This window comes from Cuculus canorus, chromosome 27 (assembly GCF_017976375.1).
Source record: "Cuculus canorus isolate bCucCan1 chromosome 27, bCucCan1.pri, whole genome shotgun sequence".
NCBI lineage: Eukaryota > Metazoa > Chordata > Aves > Cuculiformes > Cuculidae > Cuculus > Cuculus canorus.
The window spans coordinates 2930336-2958169 of NC_071427.1; the positions used below are offsets into that span (position 1 = coordinate 2930336).

Consider the following 27834-nt stretch of genomic DNA (forward strand, 5'->3'; position numbering starts at 1 on the left):
CCAGCCCTTCTGTAGCCACCGGCACTGCCCAAACCTCAAACCCATCCAAACCAGGTTAAGAAAATGTCCATAAAAAGAGGGACCCAGCCAGTTCTGGGTCTTGATGGCACCTTCCCTGTCCCACCACGGAGAGAGGTTGATGCTGGCCGGGGCAGCTACACTGAGGGGCTGGGGAGGGAGGACAAAGCTGGGGTCGTCTCTGGGCACAGCAGACCCAGGGTGGCCCCACGGGTGCCCCCAGAGCGCAGGCTGGCCCCACGGGTGATGAGGCCAGCGTAACCCTCCTGGTGGGAGAAGGCGTAGCTGGAGCGGCGGTGGAAGGACCTGCGACGGACATGGGCACGCAGCTCCACTGGGTGCTCCAGCTCCTTCCTGGCCTTCAGGTGGATCTTCTGCAAGGAGATGGGGAAATTAAGGCTGTGGCCACCACCCAGGCAAGCCCTCACCCCATGCAGAGACGCCTGCCACCGAGGCACAATTTGGCTCCCAGCTCCACTATGACCTGAGTTACATGGGGACCCTCATGAGGGTCTTCAAAGCTCTTGGAATTCTGGAATGCAATCTCAACCCCTGCTCTCATCTGGGACCTCTTTATACCACTGGCTGGTATGACCCACCGCCTCGACGGCGGTGAGCTCTACCAAAGCTGGGGTGGTACCAAGAGGTACACCAGACCCCGGTGCCTCCTAAGCAGCAGCTCCAGGGAGTCCTGGAGGACTGTTCCTTACAGCAGCCAAAGCAGAGCCCCTCCAAGAGCTGAAGCAGGTCGCTTGCTTCAGGGTCTCCTGCCGGGCCATGACTTGTGGAGAGGGCCCTGAAGCCAGACTTGGTCACCAATGTCATGAGAGATGACCACCAGCTGAGTGGTGCCATCAAGAGGAGGTGACATCCCACCACTACAGCCCATGCAGTGGCTTTCCTGGGGAACCTCACCATTCCCACCACCAGCAGCCCCAGACACAGATGCCAGCAGGAGGCAGACCCCTCCCTACACCAATCCCTTCAAAGTCCGCACCTGCTGGATGGTGGTTTTACCCGTGATGGTGCAGTACAAGCGGACGGTGAGCGAAGGGATGGTGTTCACCACCAGGGACAGCAGGATCACGAGTAGGATGTAAGGGTCGGTCAGGGCGTTCCAGCTGGCATCTGTCAATGCAAGAAATCAGTGGGCGATGTAGGGAAGGTGGAGAGGACACAGGGAACAACCGTTGGGGGAGACGCCCCCACCCATAAAGGTGTTGAGGGTTCTAAAGGGATACGTCCTAAATTGGAGTATAAAATCAAGACAGCATGATCAAGAAATGGCAATGAAGAGATGATCTACAAGGTGGGAAACAACTCGTAGCGCCGAGTCCAGGCTGGGCTTCCCTGGCTTGGGGAAGAGAAGGACCATGAGGTGCCCTGGGGCATCTCACCTGGGAAGCGGAAGACAGCAGGGGCTATCCTGAAGGCATCGATGCTTTGGGTGAGGAAGGAGAAGAGGCAGAAGAGCAGCAGGCTGGCTGTGACCATCAGGAAGGACAACGCTGTCCAGAACTTGGTGTCCAGGATGATCTGCGCGGGCAAATGGAGAGCGCACAGAGGTTGTGGGGACCCTCTTCAACACAACCACTCATCTCTAATTCCTCCTCTGCCCCAAGGGAGAATGTCCCCAGCCACAAAGCTGCTGGGGATCATGTCAGAGAGCCCAACCAGGGATAAGCCTGGCTGTGGTCCCTAAATATCTTCTCCAGGTCCAGGATGGGGAAGGACAGACCAGCACCCACCTCCATGAGGACCGACAGCAACGCTGATGTGGCCACTGTGACAGCAAAGGACTCGTAGTCACCAACAACCTTGCTGCCAACGTGGTCCTCGAAGGCCCAGAGTGCGATGTAGAAGCTGGCGAGCGAGGTGCTGACCCCATGCAGGAGGGTGATGCCAAAAACACGGTAGTTGAAGAGTTCGTCTTGCTGCCCGATCACGTAGAGCTCAGGGAACTCCAGGCTCTTCTTGGCACTCACGTCCTACCAGGAGGGGACTGAGCATCACCCTCCCCACCTGCACTGAGGAGCAGGATTGGGCCGCTCCACCCAACACGCTCTTCAGGTGAGCTGCAGCAAGTCCCTCCACCCACTTGCTCTGGGGTGATGGGGAACAGAGGAACCAGTGGTGACCTACGGATGCCCATTGAGCTGCTTGGTACCAACTCCCCGCGCAAAGAGCCACACAGACCGGGTACAACGACTACCGGGCTGATTCACACCCACCAAGGATGGAACTTCCAGGCGCAGGGGCTGGATGCAGCCAAGAGAACCCATACCTGCTCCAGAAGGCCCATGGACAGCACGGGGTAGGCAGTGTAGAAAATGTTGTAGAGTGCAAGGAACCAGCCCTCGTACAGAGGCTAGAAGGGAGAAGAAAGCAGTTGTGAGTACGTTCCCCCGGACTCTGGTGAGGCTGCACCTTGAATCCTGGGTTCAGTTTTGGGCCCCTCACTCCAAGAAGGACATCGAGGGGCTGGAGCGCATCCAGAGAAGGGAACAAAACTGGGGAAGGGGTTGGAGAACAGGGGTTGTGAAGAGCAGCTGAGGGACCTGGGGCTGTTTAGCCTGGAGAAGATGAGGCTGAGGGGAGACCTCATCACTCTCTGCCGCTCCCAGAAAGGAGGTTGGAGTGAGGTGGGTGTTGGGCTCTTCTCCCAAGTGGCAACGGGTAGGATGAGAGGGAATGGCCTCAAGTTGCACCAGGGGAGGTTTAAATTGGGTATTGGGAAAAATCTCTTTACTGAAAGGGTTCTCGGGCACTGGCAGAGGCTGCCCAGGGAGGTGGTGGAGTCCTCATCCCTGGAGGGGTTGGAAAGACAGGCAGAGGAGGTGCTCAGGGATGGTTTAGTAGTGGACAGGTAGGGTTGGACTCAATGATCTCAAAGGTCTTTTCCAACCACATGATTCTATGTGAGCTCCATGGTGCTTCAGAAAGACTCAAAAAGGATGCCCAGGCACCAGGGGTGAGTCCAAGAGACTCACATCCAGACTCTGGGGAGGTTCTCATGGATTTGCCCTCAGCTCTGCATCAGCCCCTCATTGCCTGCAGCAGCCAGTAGGCTGTGGGGCTGTGATGGAGATGGAGGGCTGGAGCCACGTAGTGGTGGTCAAGTCAGACTGATTGTCCTTGGGATAAAAGCTTCCATCTTGGAGGAAGACAGCTTAATGCACGTGGGACCTTTCCCTGCATCTGTCTGAGACTGAGTTGCAGCTCACAAGGACATCCCAGATCACCCCAGGGGGCTTTTCCCAGTCCAACCAGACAACCAGTTGCATCTCAGCCAGGCATTCCCAAAAACTTGGACAGCCCAATACCAGGGCAAGGAAGAAAGGGCACCAGGGCAGTGGTGGGGACACATGCCCATCATGCAGAACATGAGACATACATGGAGTCCTCAAGCAGGAGATGCAACACTGGTGGGCAAATCTCCATGGGATGGATGTGACCCCTGCTAACGGCAGCTTCACTCACCTGAGCCGTGAATCCGCTGTGGAAAGCGAACCAGACCTGGGCCATGAGGCCAGCAAAGGTCTTGTAGAAGAAGTAGCGGAGGAACTTGCAGATCCGCAGATAGGCCCAGCGTCCGTGGATGAGCAGGAGGCGCTGGAGGTAGGAGAACTGGGCCAGGGCGTAGTCACTGCACTGCACAGCTTGCATGCCCTCCAGCCCACTGATGCCCACACCGATGTCGGCAGCTGCAGAGGACAGGAAGGTGTGAAACATGGGTGGGGAGGTTTTTGGGGAGCCAGGTGCTTGGTTTTCCAGTGGATCGCCTCCAGGAGTGATGGGCAAAGAGAAGAAGCTCCCTCTATCACACGCTGTGCCTGTGGGAGTGACATGTCAGGCATGGTTGGGCATGCAAAGAGCACAGCCTGACGTCAGAGCTGCTGGAGAGGGGCACGAAGGTCTCTGCCAGCTGCCCAGGTTGGGGCCTGAAGTTTCACCAGATTTCATCCCTCTTGCTAAAGCAACTGGTCCATCCTGCTCCTGTCCCAGGCCTGTCCTGGTCCCGTGCCATTTGTTCCCCTTTCAGCACAGCAACGTGGGGAACTGGGTTAGGGGTTCACCTCCCAGCTCCTCACCTCAAAGGTGAGGTGGTGGAGGTGGCACCACCACTCCCCACCAGCAGAACGTGCCAGCTAAAAACCCACACTCCCCCCTACCCCGAGCCTCACTTTTGATCATGTTGACATCGTTGGCCCCATCCCCGATGGCCAGCGTGATGGCTTTCTTGTGCTTCTTCACCAGCTGCACGATGAGGGCTTTCTGCTTGGGGGTCACCCTACAGCAGATCACCGCCTGGCAGCTAGTGGCCAAGTCCACAAAGGCCTTCTCCACCAGACTGCCCTGCTCCTGCGAGCCCGTAGCCCTGTAGAAAGCCAGCCACCGCCACAGCTGCCCCTTCTTCTCCTTCAGGACCTCTCTCGTGTGGAGGATTTTGTCCTTAGGGAAGAACACATGCAGTTGGAACCTCACCCGTAGCCTTCATAGCATGAGGGCCCCCAGGTCCTCAACAATGCTCTTAAATCTCGTAGGTGTTACAAAAGAAAAGCGAGCCCAGTTTTCTCCAAGTTCACCACACAGCAGGCGCGGTGACCATGAGACCAGTTTGTCCCAGTATGACCAGAAGAGCACGCGATTACTCGTCAGCCTTTGTCTTCCCAGAAGAATTGTGGGAGCGTTGAGGTTGGAAAAGACCTCTAAGATCATCAAGTCCAACCAGACTGGATGAAAGGACTGGTCAGGCAGGTGTGGTCAATGTCCCCAAATACCAAATGACCGGCAGAAAGTTGTCCCCTTCTCCAGTCTTCGTTCCCCAGCCCAAAATTGTGCTTTTCCAACCCATCGGGTGGGAGCAACACCACTTCATCTATGTGCTGGTGCCACCCAGGACTTTGACAGCACCAGGGCAGGAACAGTGATCTGCCAGCTCAGGAAGAGAGCAGAGAAGACCATCCTAGTGCCACCTTACCAGGAGGTCCCCACTGATGATGAGAGCTCTCTTCTTGTGGCGCAAAGCCTCTGGGCGTTGCCGGGAGAGGCAGCCACTGCACAGGGTGTCCCCGCTGCCACCGAGGTGGTCGGTGCTCACCCAGTAAGCCTGGAGGATCTCGCTGGGTGAGGAAGGGGTGGTTAGAGCTGAGTTGAGGACACTGGGCGCCCTGCCTGGCTTCGACTGAGACCTCCAGCTGGCCTTTGCCGTCGCGAACCCGGCTGCAGGGAAATGGGGTTGGTACCCAATTGTGGGAGTGGGGGGACAGAGAAGAGGCCCCAAGGGCTCAATGATATCAAAAGTCAACCTCCGTCCCTGTGCTTCAGAAGCTGAAGAAACAGCTTAAGCACTTTCTGGTCAAAGCCTGCCAAGATGGAGAACATTGCAGGAGAAGAAAATGATGGGAAGGCTTGGAAAAGCATCAGCCGATGAGGATTATGGACATCCGGGATGGGACAGAGAAGTAGAAGCATCTCTGGCAGAGCCGAGCTCTACCCGCTATGCATAGGTTCCTATGCCCATGGGGGTCTTCAGCAGGGACAATGCCCAGGAGGTCACGATTCCTTACCTGATCTCCTTCTCCTCCAGGATCTCCATGTCATCCGTCAGCAACTTGCACGCGTAGCCAATGTTCATTGCAGTCTCTGCAACACACAGGTGTCAACATCTGGTGGCCACGTGGTGCTGCCCACCCACCCCAGTGCAGCCCTCAGACCCAACAGCCCTTGGTGGGCAGCAGCTGCAGCTCTGTGCCATTGCACAGAGGGCTCCCTCTGCCTCAGTTTCCCCATGAGAAACATGATCTGTGGGGCATTTTATATTAAAGGGAAGAGCAGAACCTGGTTGTTGCCCACTCCCAGGGCCTCACGTCTCTTCTCTGGTCCTGTTCAGGGGAGAAGATGCTGGGTCTGGGGTTGCCTCCACTGACCTTGTTTGTCACCCGTCAGCACCCACACTTTAATGTTTCCCAGTTTCAGCAGCTGGATGGTCTCGGGGACTCCATCTTGCAACTTGTCCTCAATGGCTGTGGCCCCAAGCAGCTGGAAGGAGGTGAGTGGGTGTCATGACATGAGGTAAGGCAAGATATGGAGGTCGGAATTGTCCCCAGATCCAGCCAAGGGTCCTGGCTCAAGGGTGGACACCACCTGACAGATATCTAAGCCAGTGTCTACTGTCAAGTCGCGATGTTCCCTGGGAGGGAAACATCACCCGCCCTCCTATCCATGGAATGAGTGTTGGGTTGGACACTTCACACCCTCAGCCCAAGAGATGAACCCCACATTCCTGCCCACTGCGGGATCATTGCAGCCAGTTCTCCCTAAACCCTGGCCTCATCTCACCTGCAGGTTCTGCTCCATCTCCTCGTACAGCTTGTCCAGCTCCCGTGCGCGGTCCTGCAGCAGGACACTGGCCTCATGGTGCCTCCTGCTCCACACGCTGTACTCAGCCTCGCTCACTTCCTTGCTGGCCAGGCACAAAGTCCTCAGTGTCTCCTCTGCAAAGCGCTGTGGAGATGAGACATCTCCCTTCCCTCAACCAGGATGACTCTCATGGTGGACCAGGGTGTCAGCCACGATGGGCAGAGCCAGAGACCCTCCAGGATCTGAGGGTCTCCTCTGGGCATTGACTCCCTCCCCCATCCTACAGCATTCCCATCCTTGCAATGCAAGAAGTCCACGCAGACACCAAAGGTGGATTTGATGCCATCTTAGACCCTGTCCCATATGCAGGTGAAGCTCCTAGAGCAGTAGGAAGAAAGAAGGACCAAAATCCTGAAGCCAGAGAGACAAAGAGCAGTAGGGGACTCCAGGACACCCAGCCCAAAGCCAACAGAAGCGAGATCAGCCCTTTGTACCCCGGGCTGGTGTGGGACTCACATCCAGCGCCATCTGGGTGAAGTTCTCATTGGGTCCTCGCCTCCGAAGTCTCTCCAGGATAACCGTATCCGCCCCCTTGGTGTAGAGCCGGATCGTGCCCTGGGGGTCTCGCACTGGGAGGGAGGGGAAGAACAGCTTAGGTACTCAGAGAGATGATTCCCACTCATCGCTTGGCCGTGTTGCAGAGGGCACCACAGGGGACACGGGTGCTCGTCTGTAGGAGGCACAGGGATTTCCCCACATCCACAACACCACGAGGCAGGATGAGGTCTCAAGGGCTGTCAGTTCCTAACGCAACTCCTCTGAAACCCCGATTTGTTTGCTCTCTCTCGGCTGCTCAAGCCCTTCCCAGCTGCCTCCACCAAGATATCAGGATGAGCAAAATGACACGGATGACAAGGGTGATCCTTAGGAGCCCTTGTTCCAATCACAGCCATCCCAGTGCCATCCCTCAGAGAGCTGAGTACGGAAGGGACCCTCCGTGTTCCTGGAGGAGCCCCCTGAGACATCCCATCCCGCTCACCCAGGACAGACATCCTCTTGCGATCACTGTTGAAGTCCAGCATGGCCAGCACTTTGTAGGTCCTCTTCATCCCCAACTCACTGATGGTGATGGTGTCTTGTGTTCTGGCCAGAAAGACATACCCCAAGTTCCTGGCAGCCAACACCAGTGCTTCTTCATCCGGTGAAGCTGCCTGGTAAACCAGCTGGTCTGCAGAAGAGCAGCAAGGGTTAGACAAGGAGACTCCTGGCCACGCAGCTCTTGTAGATCTGAAACAGCTTATTTTTGCCCTACACCAACATTATCTATGGAGACCTTAAAATCCAAGCCACCAGGCAAGGGAAACTCAGTTGTATTTGTCTCTTCTACTCATTGTCCCACACAAGGATGGGTTATCCCCCCTGTGCTTCTATTCCAATTAATTAGTTTTTAAACAACCCCAAATGTACAAATCCACGATGCTAAAACGGTGGCCCAAAGCATTCCCTCCCTTCTGGGCAATGGAAAAGCCATCACAGACTCATGGCCTTGAACAGCAGCTCAACCCCGCTCTGAGCACATCATCCACCATGGCCAACCCACCGCCCTTCTCCTCCACCATGACGGTGTGGCAGAGGGCCAGCAGCCTCAGGAACTCCCTCAGCACGGGATCGCTGTCCCTCCAGGCGGCTTCCAGCAGCTTGGTGTCGCAAAAGTCCAACTTCTTCTCCCCAAGCCGGTTCCAGCTCAACCCCGAGCCCTGCAAGAGGCACAGGTGGGCTGTAGGCATCTGAGCACATGGCTCTGCACCAGCGATGGATGCTGCTGGGTTGCAGCAGAGGGTCCCATCCAGATCAGAGTCTGTAAGCCAAGCTCTGCGTTGCCTACACCAATCACAGAATCATGGAATCATTAAGGTTGGAAAAGACCTCCAAGGTCATCCAATCCAACCTCTAGCCCAACATCACCATGCCTACTAAACCATGTCCCGAAGTGCCACAGCTGCACATTCTCTGAATGTCTCCAAGGATGGGGACTCCACCACATCCAAGGGAGTGAGTATAAAAAGGTTGGGAATAAAAAATAGTAGAAATCAGAACGGGTTTGTTCAGTTCCCCTGTCCTTCGCTGGCAGCTGAGGACCTGAAAACTCTCCAGCCCAAGGAAACACACGCCACTGTTTTACAGCATGGGACTCCATGCTGTCCCATGGGTTGTCCCAAAACCATTACCCCCACAGGACAAGGGTGAATGGTTTTCAGCTGAAAGAGAGGAGGTTGAGATGAGATCTTAGAACAAAATGTTTTTCTGTGAGGGTGGGGAGGCCCTGGCCCAGGTTGCCCACAGCCGTGGTGGCTGCCCCATCCCTGGAGGGGTTCCAGGCCAGGTTGGATGGGGCTTGGAGCCCCTGATCCAGTGGGAGGTGTCCCTGCCCATGGCAGGGGGTGGGACTGGATGGGCTTTGAGGTCACTTCCAACCCAAACCATTCCATGATTCTATGACTGTAAAGAAGCTGTGCCCCAAACCAGAAAGCTGAGCCCGCTGTGGTGTAATCCATAACTACTACGGCTTTGGCCGCGGTGAAGAGCAGTATCTGGCCTTGTTTTATGCAGGAGAGGGGAGTTACGCACCGATGGCTGTTTGTTCTCGTGCCCTGTGCCTGTACCTGCCAAAACAAAACCAGTTCCATTAATAGCAAGCTGACATAACGAAGAATTTCTTCACCATGAGAGTGGGGAGGTCCTGGCCCAGATTGCCCAGGGAAGTTGTGGTTGCCCCATCCCTGGAGGGGTTCAAGGCCAGGTTGGATGAGCCTTGGGCAGCCTGAGCCAGTGGGATGTCCCTGCCCATCACAGGGGGGTTGGAACTACATGATCTTTAAGGTCCCTTCCAACCCAGACTATTCTATGAGTCTACGATTCTATGATCATTAACAGGGGCTTCAAGAAGTTTCTCTTGCAAGAACCACTGGGTCTGCTGGCCAAAAGCCTGGCAGAAAAGGATTAGGTTTGGTTTTCAGCATCTGCTCGGTGTCAGCGTGTTAGGATGTCAGGGTTGGACTTACTCGGCTCTCGGACCGTTCCGACTGTGGACACGTATTTAATGTCAAAAATTCTGGTCTAGTGTTCACCCTTGTGTCCTGGAAGAAGTCGGCCAGGGACTATGGAGATGGTGCTGTCACAGAGGTGCAACTTGATACATCAGGAAGGGGAAAATTGGGGGTATTCCTGCTTAAAAACAGGATTGGGGTTTTTTTTCCCCTCCTGTGTCTGTTTGTCTCAGGAAAAAGGAGCTCCGTGCCAAAGCCCTGCTCTGCTCACTGATTTCCCTAACGAAGCACTGAGGGAGCTCCCAGAACACAGCCAAGGTCCCAAGTGAGAGTAGGAATAAGTGGAAAGAACCGGCAATTCTGGGGTTTCTAAGGGGAAGAAAAGCAGAATCATGAAAAAAAAGTAGCAAAGAGCATTTACATGCATTCACTGTAAAGCAGCAACGTAAGGGGATCATTTCTTTGCTTCTTCCACAGGTCATCTGAAAGCCTCAAAGAGCCCAGATTTGGAAACCAAGGTGAAGAATCACCAAGACCTTCATAGAAAATAAAAATCCATGGACTTCTCTGGCTCATCACCCTGTGGCTCCTCTACCTGCTCTGTCCTGGTCACCTGGGCCAGCGTCCGCTCATTATTCCAGGTGGAATAATAGTAATACTCACTCGGACTATGTGTTTGCTGTGTAGCTGTGTTGGGCTCCTAACCCCAGGCTCCCTTTTTTTTTCAGGGCAAATCTAGATGGTCTCAGTTGAGTTTGGGGCATGATACATCTCCTGAAAGGTAGGCACCCGTGGGAACACGAGACAAGTGCAACCACAAGCACGATGGCTCCTGCTAGTACGGGAGATGAGAACAAGCTGAATTCACACAGAATCACAGAATCACAAGGTTGGAAAAGACCCATTGGATCATCAAGTCCAACCATTCCTAACACTCCCTAAACCATGTCCCTCAGCACTTCATCCACCCGTTCCTTAAACACCTCCAGGGAAGGCGACTCGACCACCTCCCTGGGCAGCTGTTCCAGTGCCCGATGACTCTTGCTGTGAAGAATTTTTTTCTGATGTCCAACCTGAACCTCCCCTGATGGAGCTTGAGGCCATTCCCTCTTGTCCTGTCCTCTGTCCCTTGGGAGAAGAGCCCAGCTCCCTCCTCTCCACAACCTCCTTTCAGGGAGTTGTAGAGAGCAATAAGGTCTCCCCTCAGCCTCCTCTTCTCCAGGCTAAACAACCCCAGCTCTCTCAGCCGCTCCTCGTCAGACGTTCTCCAGCCCCTCACCAGCTTCGTTGCTCTTCTCTGGACACACTCCAGAGCCTCAACATCCTTCTTGTGGTGAGGGGTCCAGAACTGAACACAGTATTCGAGGTGCGGTCTCACCAGTGCTGAGTACAGAGGGAGAATAACCTCCCTGGCCCTGCTGGTGACCCCATTTCTGATCCAAGCCAAGATGCCGTTGGCCTTCTTGGCCACCTGGGCACACTGCTGGCTCATGTTCAGTCGGCTAACTGAACATCAACAACATCCAACATCATCTGTCAACACGCTGGAACACCAAGATCAGCCCATATGCCCCGAGCTTCTCAGCAAGCCAGGAGGAGTGGAAGGTACCAGTTCAAGGTTTCCCTAACTCATGAGTCCCTACAAACTCGCATCCACCCAAAGTTACCATAGATGGTCCCGTTGACGCAGCATTTCTTGAAGGTCATGACGTTTTGTGTCAAGGTGCCAGTCTTGTCTGAGAAGATATACTCGATCTGGCCAAGCTGGTCATTGAGGCTGGTGCTTCTGGCTTTTGCTGGCATGTCCTTGGCAGCATAATACATTTCCAGATCCCAGTTGATAAAAAAGCTGTTCACCAGATAGATGAATTCAAACCTAGGGGTCAGGTAGAAGAAGACTTAACACCGGGTTGTTAACTCTCCACCCAGGGGCACTTGGGGAGCCGACGCAAGGAGGAAGGGGCAGAGGGGAACTCCCCATCCTATTGCTCTGAGCTTGGGGGAAGGAAGGGAGCTTTCATGGTTCATGGCCAGGTTTCCAGAAGGCTCGTCACGCTGGCCTGAGAGCCCACTGGGTCCCAGGTAACTGGGCTCCCCTCTGGAAATCTGGCCCTTGAGGACAAAATGCCTAGATCTGGAGGTTCAGTGAGGGGCCAAAAAGTTTGGAAACTGCTTCTTCCAGCCCAAATTGTGATTATTGCCTGCTCGCAATCACAGAGTCATGGAATGGTTTGGGTTGGAAAGGATCTTAAAAATCATCCAGTTCCACCTCCTGCCATGGGCAGGGACACCTCCCACTGGATCAGGGGCTCCAAGCCCCATCCAACCTGGCCTGGAACCCCTCCAGGGATGAGGCAGTCACCATTGCTCTGGGCAACCTGGGCCAGGGCCTCCCCACCCTCATCATGAAGAATTTCTTCTTAATGTCTGATCTTTCAATTTAGAGCCATCCCCTTTCATCCTATCACTCCATACCCTTGGAAAAAGTCCTTCCCCAGCTTTCTTGTAGCCCCCTTCAGGTACTGGAAAGTATAGTGGTCATGTCCATCTCTTCCCCGCCCTTGCTGCTGCTCAGTGGGGAAGCACCACCTTCATCATCCTCAATTTCTATCATCATATCTACAATTTCCAACATGAAGACGTGTCTTTGCACCTCTTCTCTGGCTTTCCTCCGAGATCTCAAAGTACATCATCATCAACAACTCCCATCCATCCTTACCTTCTCATGGCTAAGGGAACATATCAGAATGCCTTGCTTAGTGTCACAGCTGGATCTTTTGTGCAACCTCGTTTTGTGGCTGCAAACCAAGGTGTGAGATGGTGGCCAAGGGCAGGGAGTGGAGTACCGATCTCTGATCCCTCGCAAGCTCTGGTTTCCTTACATTATATACATGGACATGGGTATGATGATGCTCAGGAGGATGGTGAAGCCCCAGAAGTTGAAGAAGGTCTGCTGGGCGGGGGTCGTGTGCTTGTAGAGAGCAGAGAGGTAGCTGTGCTTCTCCTGGAATGTCCTGGCCCAGAACCCAGAGGCAACAGCGAGGCACAACGATGTGACCAACAGCATCAGGAAGATCTGAGATGGGAAGCCAGGATGAGAATGTCCCATCACACAGAGCCCACCAAACCTTTTCTAGGATCAACTATTGCCCTTTCCAGACTGTCTTATTTAGCTGTAAACCTTCAGAGAGGCATCCTTGCGCCTGAAGCTCCTTCTCAGAGCTCATCCTGGCCAGAGATGAAGGATCACAGCATGTATTTCAGCTTGACATGAACGTAACACACACAGAGCAAACTCTAGCTATCCCACCCTCCTGATCACCTCAGTCACCACCAGGGGTGTCCTGCAGCCTTCCTGCTGGAGTTAGCAGCAAACAGAGGAATGTTAGTGGCCATCCTGAGAAGTGATGACATTCAACCACCAGAAACCAGAATAAGAGCCATCCAATTCATTATTATGACCAGGAGGCTTTGCTTCCCACAGAGGAAAGGTTCCTCCTTCCCCCATCCTCCATCTACTCTGTCCCAAGCCACAGCCTGCAGGTCCTTCAGCACAAATCACCTGCTCGGACCTGCACGAGCGAGTAAAGCAGACCAGGAAGAGCTGGAGAACCTGAATACTCCATCTCCCTGGTCCAAGGGGGGCTGCTCTACAGCTGAGAGGGTTTAAGCAACACAACCACCAGGCAGGCAGCTCCAAACGCAGCAACTGCCACTTTGTAGGAACATCACTTGGTATTTGCCCATAAGATGTGGAACCCATGATATTTTGAGCTAAATATTACAAGCGTTAAGAAATTCAGCATCACCCGAGCAAGAAGCCTCTCATGAGAAGACTTGTGAGCAACCCCAGGAGAGCAGTGGACCAGGGCAGGAGGTGTTTGCACCACACTCACTATGATCACCAGCCGGTCCATCATGCGGTCCAGCTTGGTTTTCTTCAGCTTGATCTTACCACAGCTCCTCATAATTTTGGAATCAAATCCTGGATGAGAAACATTTTAGAAGTAAAAATGCAAGCCCACAGCCCCCGGAAGGTTTACTTGAAGGGAAGTAATGTTGGTTTCCTCCAGAACAACATCTCCCAAACTCTGAGGTCTGCAGAGGACTGCAACCCTTTGTCAGTGATTAATTGAGCCATGGTTGCATGCTCAGAGAATGGCTGCTTACACCAGACCTTGCCCACAACAGATCTTACCCCACCCCTCTACCCACAGCTACTCATGGCCAAGCTCTCAGCTGCACTGAGCCATCCATGCAGGAGGCCACGAAGTGAAAGTGACCTGGGACATGATGCAGCTGAAATACAACCTGGGATAAGCAGATCGTAGGATCATAGAATGTCCTGAGTTGGAAAGAACCCACCAGGATCGTTTAGTCCAACTCCTGTCCCTGCACAGGACACCCCAACATTCACACCGTGTGGCTGAGGGCGTTGGCCAAACGCTTCTGGAATATCGTCAGGCTTGGTGCCGTGACTGCTTCCCTGGGAGCTCTTCCAGTGCTCCACAACCCTCTGGGGGAAGATGTTTGGTGCCACCACATCATCTACTTGCCAGCAAGCCCAACACCAGCAAAGTTTGGAACAGACTTTGGGGGGCTTGGGTAGAGCAGCAGGTCTTCGGACTCTGCATCAGCTGAGAGTTGGACCTGCTGATGCTGGAAACATTTGGACATCTGAAAAACCCCAGGGACCTGTCTGTTTTCTGCCCTTTCTGGGCCTGGGCACCCACCCGCGTAGATGACCAAGCCGTAGCAAACGTCGGTGTTGCGAATCTTGCAGCCTCGCAGCAAAATCTTTTCACTGTCGAGCGAGTAGGTCTCTCCTCTCCACTCCAGCGTGCCGGTGAAGCTGTGCATGCGGCTGTTGGGCTCCTCACAGGTCACTCTCCCTTGAGCAAAAGGCACGATTCGGGTAACAGCCTTTGGGGAAACGAGAGGTCCTTCTCCCCAGCCACCGCCACCACCATGCTTGCCCCTTCCGAAGAAGGATGCTGAGGGCTTTTCAGGGGAGATCAGATTTTCCAGGACACCTGCAGATGCACTTGGGGTATGGATGGCTCAAGTTAAGGTCAGATTAAGCTGAGCAGCCACCCTGCGGCTCTGGGAAGGCGCTTGGTCCAGGAACCACACAGCTGGACAAGGCACAAAGACAACCTCCTTCATCTCCAGAGCCTCTGAGAGGGGAGTCGCCATCCTATAGAGGACCAGCAGGAAAAAAAATCCAGGATCTGAGCTCAGATTTGGGAGCCAAGCACTTGATACCAGTGGGAAAACCAAGATCCAGGGCAGGAGTGAGGGGCACAACCCTGATGGACCCATCACAGAGCTTCTCTGCTGGGAAAGGCCTCCACTCAAAGTCTTTTGGCATGAATCACCCTCCAGCCTCACAGGCGATCTCCAGTTAGGTCGGTGGGACTTGGTAGCCAACGGAACAGAGACACCCCAAGGCTGACCCAATCCTATCTCCAAGGGACAGCTGCATCCTCGCCCATCCAGGAGACTCACCGTCAAAGTTGGCCATGCTCTCCTCGCTCACCAACTCCTGGTGGGTGACCAGAAGGGCTTGTCTGAACTTCAGGTTCGTTTCCCTGTGAAGAAGAGCCAGAAAGGGAAAAATAAAACAACGCTGCAGGGTGACAGAGCCGTTAATTCTGCTGTCAGACCTGTAGGGACAGAGATGGCCATTAATTATTGGGTGATTACATGAGTGATGGCAATGAAAAGCGAGATAGGGACCTATCATGCCAGACATGGAGCACTCATGCAGGGACGAAGCTCTGGCCCGGAGACCTTGCCATTAAATCACCCTGCAGGCGCAGGCAGGAAGGAGCTGAGAGATGGAGATGCCTGAGGTCACCGGCTGCTCTGTGGAAGCCTCAAAGGTGGGTTTGGCTCCCCATTTTCAAAATTTGGGGCTCAAATTCCATTTCTGGGGTGTCTGCAGGTTTAGCTTTCGGAGGATCGCCCACACCCCGTGGTTTCTACTGGACTTGCAGCCCTCCCAGTGTGCCTCACTCCCCAGTTGCTGGGGGTTCCTCAAGACTGGAGGCTTCAGCCGTTGGCTGGGATGTCTCTGCCCCTCTCTTCTCCTGGCAAGAGTGGTCTTCTACCCCTCTCCTCACCCATCGATGTCAGCAGTCTCCACGTAGCACAGGCTGCTGGGCTCCGAGCTGCACAGCAAGAGCATGTCGGCCTTGGAGAGCGAAAAGGAGGAGAGACACCGGGATGAGCTCCTCCTCACCACAATTCCCCCCTCTGCTGCCCTTGGCACGCAGCCAGCCCCACTCACCGGGACAAAGCTGTCCTTACGCAGGCGGATGATGTCCCCAACGCAGATGTTGTGCCATTTCTGCCAGCAGAAGCTGCAGAGGAATTAGGAGGGAAAGTTTAATCCTTGCAGAGCAGGGGGAACAGCGATGATGGCTGTTTCTATCCTCTGTCCCGGCTTCTTGCGTGAATGGAGTCTCTGCATTGTTGGTTCCTCTGCCACCGTGGTACCATCCACACGACTGAAGGATCAGGGGCTCCAAGCACCATCCAACCTGGCCTGGAACCCCTCCAGGGATGGGGCAGCCACCACTGCTCTGGGCAACCTGGGCCAGGGCCTCCCCACCCTCACAGCAAAACATTTCTTCCCAAGATATCATCCCCTCTTGCAGCTCAAAACCATTCTCCCTCATCCTATCCCTGCACTCCCTGATCCAGAGCCTCTCTCCAGCTTTCCTGGAGCCCCTTTCAGGACTGGAAGCTGCTCTGAGGTCTCCTTGGAGCATATCACAGTCCACCAGGGCGTTTTTAGACCTGTTGTCTGCACCTGGGGTGGGATCATTCCTTCGGGGGACCAACTGGACTCGCAGCAGATTTTGGGAGGTGATGGTAGTTTGCAGAGTCAGGAACATTCCCAACAAAACTCCTTTCAGTGCTCAAGAATGCTCAGCGCTTGATAATCCATCGTTCCACGCAGGCCTGGAAAACAAGGATACGGCTTCCCAAGCCCCTCACCTCTTCCCAGATAGGATTTCACATGGTCTGCTGTTGATCTTTCTGTCACTTTGGTGACGGCCCTGCGCAGAGGAGAGAAGAAAAAGAGGCCAGAAGAAATGAATGGTCCGTGCCAGACTTCTTTGACACATGAAGTCGAGTCGCGTTCCCTGGAGGTGTTTAAGGAACGGGTGGATGAAGTGCTTAGGGACATGGTTTAAGGAAGCATTAGGAATGGTTGGACTCAATGATCCAATGGGTCCTTTCCAACCTGGTGATTCTATGATTCTATGAAAACAACCCTCTTAATGCTACCATCTTCTTTCCGAAGGAATCAGAAGACGTATTCTGATGAATAAAGAGGCAAAATTCCCCCAGGTACTTCTGGGGATCAACTTGGGAATGTTGATTAAGATATTAAGATGGGGGTCTAGACCTCAAGGAAAGCAACCAGACAGTAACATCCTTCCCAAAGGAAAATACAAAGTGTTTTGGATATAGTAGAGTTGATAGTACCTCAGGAACAAGAAATCACAGGAGCTCCAAAGCTTTTCAGTTCACCCCACAGTGAAAGGGTCCTTTCTGCTGTCCAACCCCCACCTACCACAGCCTTTCTCTCCAACCCATACTCACAATGTCATCAATCAGGTCTCGTAGACCCCGGATGGTGAGAAGGCAGCTCAGGGGGAACAGCAGTGTGTACCAGGGCAGTGTGGAGATCTCAGGGAAGGTCTAGAGCAGGAGAATTTTACACCACTGACACAACTTTCATCCCACGTTGGGACACTTTAGGTGACTGAGTAACTGCCCTCGCTCCCAGCTCCGCTCCCCAACCAGTGCCTAAGGAGGGCAGGAACCCACCTAAGAGAATCAAACCAACATCTCTATCTGCAGGGAATTGTTTGTTGAATTTCCACCTCTTTTTGAACTGGATGTGTGAAATGTGCGTGGGTCACTGAATTTGGAGGGTAGGAGCCCAGTGTTCAGCTCTGGAGTCCTCAGTACAGGAAGGACATGGAGCTGTTGGAGCAAGTCCAGAGGAGGCCACGGAGATGATCTGAAGGCTGGAGAACCTCCTGTATGAGGACAGGCTGAGAGAGTTGGGGTTGTGCAGCCTGGAGAAGAGAAGGCTATGGGGAGACCTTAGAGCAGCTTCCAGTGCTGAAAGGGGCTCCAGGAAAGCTGGGGAGGGGCTCTGGATCAGGGAGAGGGCAGGGATAGGATGAGGGGGAATGGTTTTGAGCTGCAAGAGGGGAGATTGAGGTGAGATCTTAGGGAGAAATGTTTTGCTGTGAGGGTGGGGAGGCCCTGGAACAGGTTGCCCAGAGCAGTGGTGGCTGCCCCATCCCTGGAGGGGTTCCAGGCCAGGTTGGATGGGGCTTGGAGCCCCTGATCCAGTGGGAGGTGACCCTGCCCATGTCAGGGGATGGAACTGGATGGGCTTTGATGTGCATTCCAATCATAACCATTCCGTGATTCTATGACAATGACCACCAGAAAGAAACATCATTTTACACCAGGTTCCCCTACTCTAAAGAGGAGGTCATCCCCTTTTGCTCGGCAGTCTCATAAACACTTTCTCTTACCTTGCTGTCCATCTCACCTGTAAAAGAATGACAAAGACGAAGTAGACGTTGGCCATTCGATGGAACTGCTCGTAGAGGTTCAGTGGCAGGAAGGTGAAGATGTTGTACTTGGCTGTCTTAATGGCGTTGACCTACAGAAGAAAGGCAGGTCAAAGCCACAGTGGGATTTCAGCCACATGAAACCAAGGATGTGTTTTGAAAATGCCAAGAACATTCTGGTGGTTTTAGGACTTCTCAACGTTTTGTGGCTTGGGATGCCTTTAAAATTAACAAAAGCTACGAAGAAAATGAATTGTGGAATCATTAAGATTAGAAAAGCCCTCTAAGCTCATCCAGTCCAACCATCATCCCAACACCACCATCCCTCCTAAACATGTCCCAAAGTGCCACGTCAAGACAATTCGTTTAGAGCAAAGGTCTAAACAAATCATGATTTAAAACAAAAATATGACTTAAAATTCAAACAAAATATGTTGCTTCTGATCATCTAAAGCATACCCAGTCGACCCCCATTCAGATGGTCATTATTCAGCTGGGAGTAAAGATCTTGTTCAATCAAAACATTCTTTCTTTTGCTTTGACCTTCGGACTACAAAGTGTCCTTCACACCGTTCTGCTCCTTGTCTGACAGCTTCAGAGGGCGTCTGGGCCTTCCTTTTCATTGAGGATTACATAGGTCACTCTTCACCTGCAGCACCCCTGTCCTATCACGCTCAACCACCACCAGCTAAAGATGTCCAGAGCCTGGTAAAGAAGTGGCCTGGGCTGACTCACCGCATATTTCTTCTTGGTGAGACAGAAAGCAAATTTCTTCTTGAACTGCATGTGGTAGTTTCGGTCATTGGCCCTCACCTCCCAAGTGAAAGCTGGAAAAACAAGTGGATATCCACCAGCTGTCATCAGAGCGAAGCCCTGGCCATCAACCTCTGGCCTCCAAGGACACAAGGACCAGTGATCATAGACTCATTAAGGTTGGAAAAAACCTCTAAACTCATCCAGTCCAACCATCAGCCCAACACCACCATCTCTACTAAACCACGTCCCAAAATGCCATGTTTACACAGGTTTTTTAAGTCCTTCAGCGATGGAGACTCCACCACTGCCCTGGGCATCCTCTGCCGATGCTCAACAGCCCTTTCCATGAATTTCCTACTGTTCAATCTAAACCTCCGCTGGCACAACTTGAGGCCGTTTCCTCTCGTCCTGTTCCTTGTTACTTGGGAGAAGAGCAGAACCCACCTCGCTCCAACCTCAATTCAGATAGTTGTAGAGATCGATGATGGTGAAACCAGGCACATGGTGACCCATTGCTGCCCAGATGGGCTTTCCATAGTGCACCTATACCTTGAGAGCAGCTGGTGGTACCACTGGGACAGAGTTGGATCTTTGAGGTCAACTAGGTCAAAGAGTGGACAGAGGGAGCGGGAGACCAGAAGCTTCCAGAGATACAGGACTGCTGTGCGCATTTCTTCTCTGATCCTCAGGCCAACCATCTGGGCTCAGGTTTTGATTTAAGAGTATGACCAGGCCAGGTGAAGTACATGACTCCTCCAAGCGCAGCCTTTCCTACCCTAGAGGCTGGTTGTTCCTCTCCTGATTTCATTTTTGCTATCCCAGCGCAGATACCACTGAGCAAGGGACATCCAAACATTTTCCACAACTCCTCCATCCCAGCTGACAGTCAGTTCTTCCAGACCGTTTCACCCCAAATCTGCTTCCTCCCCATCTCACAACCCCATCCCACATCCAACCTCCTCACAAACTATCTAAAAAGAGGGGGAAAAAAAGACCCAAAATACACTCATTGGACACCAACCTGGCAGCTGCTTCTTTCCTTGCGGGAAGCCCGAGGCTGGGTCTTGCGCAGTCATTCTGGTACCACGACCAGGATCTGGGAACAAGGACAACCAAAGATATTTGCAACAATGAACAACAAGAGCGTGATCCTACCAGGATGCTCCAACATCCCAAAGCTCGGCCCTCCGCCTCTCCAGGGCAGGACGTCGAGCAGAAGGGACACTTGGTGAGCACAGCTGGGGATGGATGTCTTACGTGCAGCAGTAAACGTAGACCTTTTTAATATCCCATAAGAGGAAAGGCTTCTTCAGCCTGGAGAAGAGAAGGTGCCAGGGAGACCTTAGAGGATCTTCCAGTATGGAAAGGGGCTCCAGGAAAGCTGGGGAGGGGCTCTGGATCAGGGAGAGGGCAGGGATAGGATGAGGGAGAACGGTTTCCAGCTGAAAGAGGGGAGATTGAGATGAGATCTCAGGAAGAAATGTTTTGCTGTGAGGGTGGGGAGGCCCTGGCCCAGAGTAGTGGTTGCCCCATCCCTGGAGGTGTTCCAGGCCAGGTTGGATGGGGCTTGGAGCCCCTGATCCAGTGGGAGGTGTCCCTGTCCATGGCAGAGGGTGGAACTGGATGGGCTTTGAGGTCCCTTCCAACCCAAACCATTCTATGATTCTGTGATGCCAGAAATGTAAAACCCCACAATGACACTCAATGGTCCTCTGTGGCCAAGTGAACATCACAGAGTGGTGCCATCAGATGTCCTCTTCTCTTTGACACCTGATGTTCTGCCTTTTGCAGGATGAGACACAACTCAGATCTGAACCGAAACCCGCTTCACCCCGGCATTTCTTTCCAACAATCACAGTTTTTCCCTCCATGGGCACCTTACTCAAGCCTTGTGTGGGCATTGGTGGTGGAGGTTGCCTGGATAGACCCCTTCTCTGTGTCCTCAGGGATGCTCAACGGCTTTGACATGGTCCATCTTTCAGACCCGTCCCCACCCATTCCTGCTGCCCATGACAACTCAAAGACCGTTGCCTTCTCCATGTCCTCAGGGGTGCTCAACATCTTTGGCGTGGGTCACCTTTCCAAGCCAACTCCACCCATTCCCATGACAACTCAAAGACATTTTCCCCTCTGAGGATGTTATGGGAAATCCTTTGAAGCCATCAGCGAGGGAGAGCAGCTCTCCCTGTCCTCCCATCACACCCAAGCATCCGTCATGCCTCAAGAGCAGCCGCCTTCATCAATGACAAGATTTCCCTTACGCTCAGTAGCTCAGTGACCTTCCTTGGAGGTACGGTAGGGAAGATTAATTAATGTTTGTGAAGCGCTTTGTGATCCTTACATGAAAGGAGTCAGTGAGGGATAAAGCAATAATTACCTCATTACTAAATAACCCCCCTACAAGTCTGTCCTTGCCATTAGTTTTTATCTCACTCCTTTGATCACTTCTTTTTCTCCATCCTTTCACCAAAGCGTCTCCTTCTCTCCCTGTTGCTCCTCATCATGGCCAATTCCGCACTGGTTTTCCCCAACACACAACGCTGCCCTGAGACGCGGATGCCACCAGATGGGCCAGAGCTGTCACCTCATCCAAGGTCAAAGAGGTCCTGAGCAGCAATGAGGGCAGCACCTCAACCCCTGTGTCCAAGATCCTGCTCAAAATCCATGATGTCCTCCACAACGTCCTCCTTCTTTACCACTGGGGACTCAACACCCCTCACTGTGCTCGGATCCTAAATGTCATCCATGAACGCAGCACGTTTGGGCCCCATCTCTATTTTCACGGAATGGCTGAGAAGGAAAGAAGGGTTGCAAGGAGCTGCTGGGACACTCGTGCTACATTCCATGGCTCCAGCTGCCATTTGTCCCACAGGTAAGAGGAAGCGAGAAGAGCAGGGATACCTGAAGGGACGAGAGTTCTTCCACACCCACAGAAGCCGCTTGGTGCCCAGCCTGGCTGTTCCCACTTTATTTGGGCAAAATACGGTGGCAAAGGATTTGACACAGAGAAATACAAATGTCCCATCTTCAGTTCGAGCTTAGATAGAGCCCCGTCCCCATGGTGGGAGTGGGAGAAGCGCCAGGTGAGAAGGCTCATGGCCATTGATTCCTGTCAGTGCCCTTAGACCCCTTGCTCACAGCATCTTCTGACTTTGCTCCTTGCTCCGGGACATTAATCTCACAGCTGAGGCCAACAGGGATGTGTGCTAAGATATTTGCTTGACCTCGCTGCTTCCAAACCAGCAAATAGTGCAATCGCTTTAACCAAAAGGACTAAATCCGCCCTGCCCTGAGTCTCCCCAAGAAGACCTCACGGAAGTGTTAAGGTTGGAAAAGCCCTCTAAGCTCATCCATCCCAACCGTCAGCCCAACACCACCATCCCTACTAAACCGTGTCCCAAAACACCGCATCCGCACACTATTTGAACCCCTCCAGGGATGGAGATTCCTCCACAGCCCGGGGCAGCCTCTGCCAGGGCTTCGCTGCTCTGTTAGTGAACAATTTCTTCCTAATATCCAATCTAAACCTCCGCTGGTGCAACTTGAGGCCATTCCCTCTTCTCCTATCCCTTGTTATTCGGGAGCAGAGCCCAGCACCCACCTGGATACAACCTCATTTCCAGGAGCTGCAGAGAGCGATGAGGTCTCCCCTCAGCCTCCTCTTCTCCAGGCTGAACAGTCAGACCTCACTTTTGGCTGTGATCTGCGGTTGTCCTTTCAGAAGGTCCCTCTTGCGCTCAGGATGAGGCCTGAACTTGGCTCTGCATCCTGTCCCCACCGCGCTTGGCATCTCCGAGCCCCGTTGTCCTCAACAGCAATCCCATTACCTGCTCCGTGTGCCGCTCGTCTGCTCCAAAGCACCTTCGCTCCTGGGCGACGCCAGATGAAAGAACAACCAATAAAGCACCTACAGTTGGCAGATGTGCGACCTCTGCCAACTTATTGCTCTCTACAACTGCCTGAAAGGAGGTTGTGGAGAGGAGGGAGCTGGGCTCTTCTCCCAAGGGACAGGGGACAGGACAAGAGGGAATGGCCTCAAGCTGCACCAGGGGAGGGTCAGGGTGGATATCAGAAAAAAATTCTTCATGGAAAGAGTCATGGGGCACTGGAACAGCTGCCCAGGGAGGGGGTCGAGTCGTCTTCCCTGGAGGTGTTTAAGGAACGGGTGGATGAAGTGCTGAGGGACATGGTTTAGGGAGTGTTAGGAATGGTTGGACTCGATGATCCAGTGGGTCCTTTCCAACCTGGTGATTCTATGATTCATCCCCCTCTGTGGAGCTGAGTGCTGGGCAAAGGCAACTGGGAAAATAGCTCCATGCCAGAGCCCGGGAGCAGCGGGGAAAGGGAAAACAAGGTGGGGGAAAAAGCAATTCAAAGCGCTGGAAGAATAGTTTTAAGGAGGTATCCAAAAAACCTCCGTTCCAAGAAACAATGAACTCCACAATAATTAGAAATCAAAATTGCACTTTCATAGAGACATGGAACGATTTGGGTTGGAAGGGACCTCAAAACCCATCCAGTTCCATCACCTCCCACTGGGTCAGGGGCTCCAAGCCCCATCCAACCTGGCCTTGAACCCCTCCAGGGATGGAGCAGCCCCCACTGCTCTGGGTGACCTGTTCCAGGGCCTCCCCACCCTCATCACCGCTTCGGGCGGGCGAGAAGAGGCTGGATGTGGGTGCCAGGGCTTCCTGCCAGTCCCAGCTACGCAGACGGGCGCCCGGCCAAACCCTGCGCCTCCCCGGGGCCAGAACGGGCCAGCGGTGGCCAAAGGCACAAGACATCCTCTGCCCGCTGCTCCACACCTTCTTTAGACCCACAATGATTTATTAACCCACGGGATGTTCCTCCAGCTCAATGCTTGGGATGAACTGGTTGGTCCACCCAGGAGGGAATGTCCCGTCCTGTCCCCGAGGGCTGAAAAACTGGGTGTGAGCAAGACCCAAAGCGGGGCTTTCTCACCCAAAAAAAAACCTGATGGCTTTAGGTGAAGCAGAGCTCTGCGTGGCTGAACACAAATAAACCGGGTCTAAGGAGGAACGGGCACTGTGCCACAAGGGTTTGGCCGGGGTTGGTGAAGCACGAAGGGATTTATGCCATGCGGTGGGATTTCTGTGGTGGTTTTGTTTCTGAAATCTCCGGATAAATGTGGAGTTGTTGTTCAGTACAAGGATCAACGTGAGCTCCCAGCAGAGCCAGTGCCCACGGCTGGGGGTTCTGGGTGCCTTTCTGCTCCCTTCCAGACCAAAAAGAGGAGGGAACGGGACCACCTTGACCCCTGGTTCCTTGCCTGGACCTGGTGGGTACTGCTGTTTGTTTACCTGCTCGCAGCATCCCCGTGGGACCCCAGCTGTGCCCCACCACTCTGGGGATCACCCCATCACCCTGGGGACCCCCCAACCACCCTCAGGACCCTCCAACCACCCTTGGGATCCCACATCACCCTAGGGACACTGCCACTACCCTGGGGACCCACCACCACCCTGGGGACTCCCTATCATCCTAGAGACCCTCCAACCACCCTGGGGATCCTCCCACTACCCTGGGGACCCCTCCATCACTCTAGAGACCCTCCCACCACCCTGGGGACCCTCCAACCACCTTGGGGACTCCCCATCACTCTAGAGACCCTCCAACCACCACCCTGGGAACCCTCCAACCACCCTGGGGACCCCTCCATCACTCTAGAGACCCTCCCACCACCCTGGGGACCCTCCAACCACCTTGGGGACCCCCTATCACTCTAGAGACCCTCCAACCACCCTGGGGATCCTCCCACTACCCTGGGGACCCCTCCATCACTCTAGAGACCCTCCCACCACCCTGGGGACCCTCCAACCACCTTGGGGACCCCCTATCACTCTAGAGACCCTCCAACCACCCTGGGGATCCTCCCACTACCCTGGGGGCCCCCCCATCACTCTAGAGACCCACCACCACCCTTAGGACCCTCCGACCACCCTGGGGACCCCCCAACCACCCTGGGGACCTTCCCACTACACTGGGGAACCACCACCACCCTGAGGACAACCCATCACCGTAGAGACCCTTCCACTACCCTGGGGCCAACCACCACCCTGGGGACCCTCCTACCACCCTGGGGACACCCCCCCATCACCTTAGAGACACTCCCAGTACCCTGGGGGTCCACCACCACCCTGGGGACCCCCCCATCACCTTAGAGACACTCCCAGCATCCTGGGGGTCCACCACCACCCTGGGGACCCCCCATCACCTTAGAGACACTCCCAGTACCCTGGGGGTCCACCACCACTCTGGGGATCCTCCAACCACCGTGGGGACCCCCCAATCACCTTAGAGACACTCCCAGCATCCTGGGGGGTCCACCACCACCCTGGGGGTCCACCACCACCCTGGGGACCCCCCACCACCTTAGAGACCTTCCCACTACCCTAGGGACACCCCATCACCCTGGGGACCCCCTCATCATCACCTTAGAGAGCCCCCCATCACCCCAGGCTCAGCCCCATCGCGACGCCAACCCATGGGTGACGTGAGGATGGGCAACGAGCGGGTGGGTGGGTGCAGCAGAAGCTGGTTCTTGCCTCCTCCTGCCCTTGGCATGCCGGAAACACCCCCGCGCCCCAGCCGGGTGGATCACAGCTCATTAAAGCCTCTCAGGGCTTTTCCCCCAGCTCTAAGGACGTGCCCGAGCCATGAGTTTCCCTCCGCTCGCCCTATTTTTCCTTCGAATCCGGGTGAAAAGGCAGCTCCTGCAGCTCCAAAATGCTCCTCCATGCCCAACACCCAATGCAGCTGTTGAGGGGGACTCTCTGCTTGTCCTCAGGGAGCGATGGAGCTCCCAGGAGAGCCTTGAAGCACCCACCAGGAATGACACCCCCACCCCAGACCCACTCAGGACCCCATCAGCACCCATGGGTGCCCCAAAGCGAGCAGGAGGAGGACGGCGGCAGCTCTTGCTGCTCTGAGCTGGGGTGGGATGCTGTGAACACCCTCTCCCTTTGCTCCCCGTACCTGCACGGATCCTGCCTGCAGCTCCAGAGGGCCGCCCAGCTCCTGCCACCGAGTGGAACTGGTGCCACCCATCCTGCCCCACGCAGAGACCGTGGGGACAGCCCACACCGCACCTCCAGCCCTGCCCGCTGCCCAGCCTGGCACCCTGCCCGCTGCCGGAGATCCCTGGCTGGGCACCCCCAAGGCTCCCGCTCCGTGCTGGCAGCTCAAAACCTGCCCTGATTTATCGTCTCGGTGAGGTTTGGTTCAAAACAACCCAGAGCTGCTGCTGCGGGAGCCGTTCCCGTGGGATCTGCCAGGGGATGGGGATGCGGTATCGTGGCTGGAGCATCCTTGGGGAGAAGGAGGTGGTCCCAGGTTGGGTTCAAGGTGGGCACGAGCATCTCCAGGGTGGGGTTCAGGCAGAGAGCAGGTAGATTTGGGCAGTTCCAGGGCTGAACTGGTTTAACGGGGGACCATTCAGTCCCCTCCAGAGCCCCCAAGGTCCGGCAGCAGCTTGGAGGGGCTCAACCTTGAAGAGCAAAGAAGATGGAAGTGGTCACCAGCTGAGGAAGAGGAGGCCAAAGGCACCAATGAACTGTGCCGCCTCCGAGCAGCCCCGAGGTGACAGTGCTGGGACCGCAAACCCACCTGGGGACAGAGGCCACCTCGTTAGCGATGGCAGCTAACGAGATAAGAGCCAGCCCGGGATCTCCCAACCCTCCCATCCTGCCCCGCACGCATCCCGCCCGCCCGCAGCGAGGCTCCGCCGCAGTGGTCCTGCTTTAGCCATCGGGAGATTAATTGCTCCCTGCAATTAACCACAGAAACCCGGAGGCAATTAACCAAGCGCTGGCCTGGCAGTCCATAAAGCATTTACTGCGCAGTCATGAATAACTCCCTTCAGGTCCATAAACCATGGATCGTCTCCCCGTATCCTCGTGTCCCTGTGTCCCTATATATCCATATCCCCATATCCTCATGTCCCCATATCCTGATGTCCTGGCATCCCTACATATCCATGTCCACATATATCCATGTCCCCATATCCTCATGTCCCTGTGTCCCTATATATCCGTCTCCACATCCTCATGTCCCTGTGTCCCTATATATCCATGTCTCCCCATATCCTCATGTCTGTGTCCCTATATATCCATATCTGCATATCCTCAGGTCCCTGTGTCCCTATAATATCTGTGTCCCCACATCCTCATGTGCCTGTGTCCCTGTATATCCATGTCTCCATATCCATGTCCCCATATATCCATGCCCCCATATCCTCATGTCTGTGTCCCTATATATCCGTGTCCCCATATCCATGTCCACATATCCTCATGTCCCCATGTCCCTATATATCCATGTCCACATATATACATGTCCCCATATCCTCATGTCTGTGTCCCTATATAACCATATCCCCAGGTCCCTGTGTCCCTATATATCCATGTCCCCAATGCCTCATGTCCTTATGTCCCTATATATCCCTGTCCCCATATCCTCATGTCCCTGTGTCCCTATAATATCTGTGTCCCCATATCCTCATGTGCCTGTGTCCCTGTATATCCGTGTCTCCATATCCTGATGTCCCTGTGTCCCCATATATCCATGTCCACATACATCCATGCCCCCATATCCTCACGTCTGTCCCCCTTTATATCCGTATCCCCATATCCTCATGTCCCTGTGTCCCCATATATCTGTGTCCCTATATCCTCATGTCTGTGTCCCTGTATATCCACGTCCCCATATCCTCATGTCCCTGTGTCCCTGTATATCTGTGTCCCCAACGCCTCATGTCCCTGTGTCCCCATTTCCTCACATTCCTGTACCCCCACATGTCCCCATGTCCCTGTACCCCCATATTCCCATGTCCCCACGTCCCTCATCCCCACAGGGTGCTGGGTGACACCCAACCTGCCGCACTGGGGGCGCATTTGGCTGCACCCCGATTCCAGGGGCTGCTCTTCACCTCCTGAAACAGAAGGAGAAACGTCCCCCAGTGCAGTGGATTAACCCAAACTAACGAGTTCTGGTTAATTGTCACCCAAAGAGGGTGAAGAGCATCA

The 27834-nt window shown here is 54.3% G+C and overlaps 1 protein-coding gene across 5 annotated transcripts; it reads right to left on the reverse strand.

Moving 5' to 3' along the window:
* ATP8B3 (ATPase phospholipid transporting 8B3) lies at positions 1-25871 on the reverse strand. Of its 5 annotated transcripts, XM_054050532.1 has the most exons (29): positions 25790-25829; positions 20051-20107; positions 19815-19889; positions 18773-18864; positions 18016-18129; positions 17046-17144; positions 16434-16495; positions 15721-15793; positions 15554-15624; positions 14937-15019; positions 14162-14320; positions 13325-13413; positions 12311-12504; positions 11096-11304; positions 9010-9044; positions 7982-8138; positions 7421-7609; positions 6898-7010; positions 6361-6525; positions 5949-6060; positions 5589-5664; positions 5000-5141; positions 4203-4470; positions 3499-3722; positions 2303-2386; positions 1767-2006; positions 1416-1554; positions 1016-1146; positions 1-392 (listed from the first exon to the last, which is right to left on the reverse strand). In XM_054050532.1, exons 3-29 carry the CDS (start codon positions 19867-19869, stop codon positions 156-158), a joined length of 3612 nt encoding a protein of 1203 aa, XP_053906507.1. In that variant the 5' UTR covers positions 19870-19889; positions 20051-20107; positions 25790-25829; the 3' UTR covers positions 1-155. The 5 variants fall into 5 exon arrangements, with proteins under 5 accessions (XP_053906507.1, XP_053906506.1, XP_053906508.1 ...); XM_054050531.1 differs by lacking the exon at positions 20051-20107 and having other exon boundaries at positions 25790-25871; XM_054050533.1 differs by lacking the exons at positions 20051-20107; positions 25790-25829 and adding an exon at positions 22621-22699.
* Between the last annotated feature and the right edge of the window lie 1963 nt (positions 25872-27834).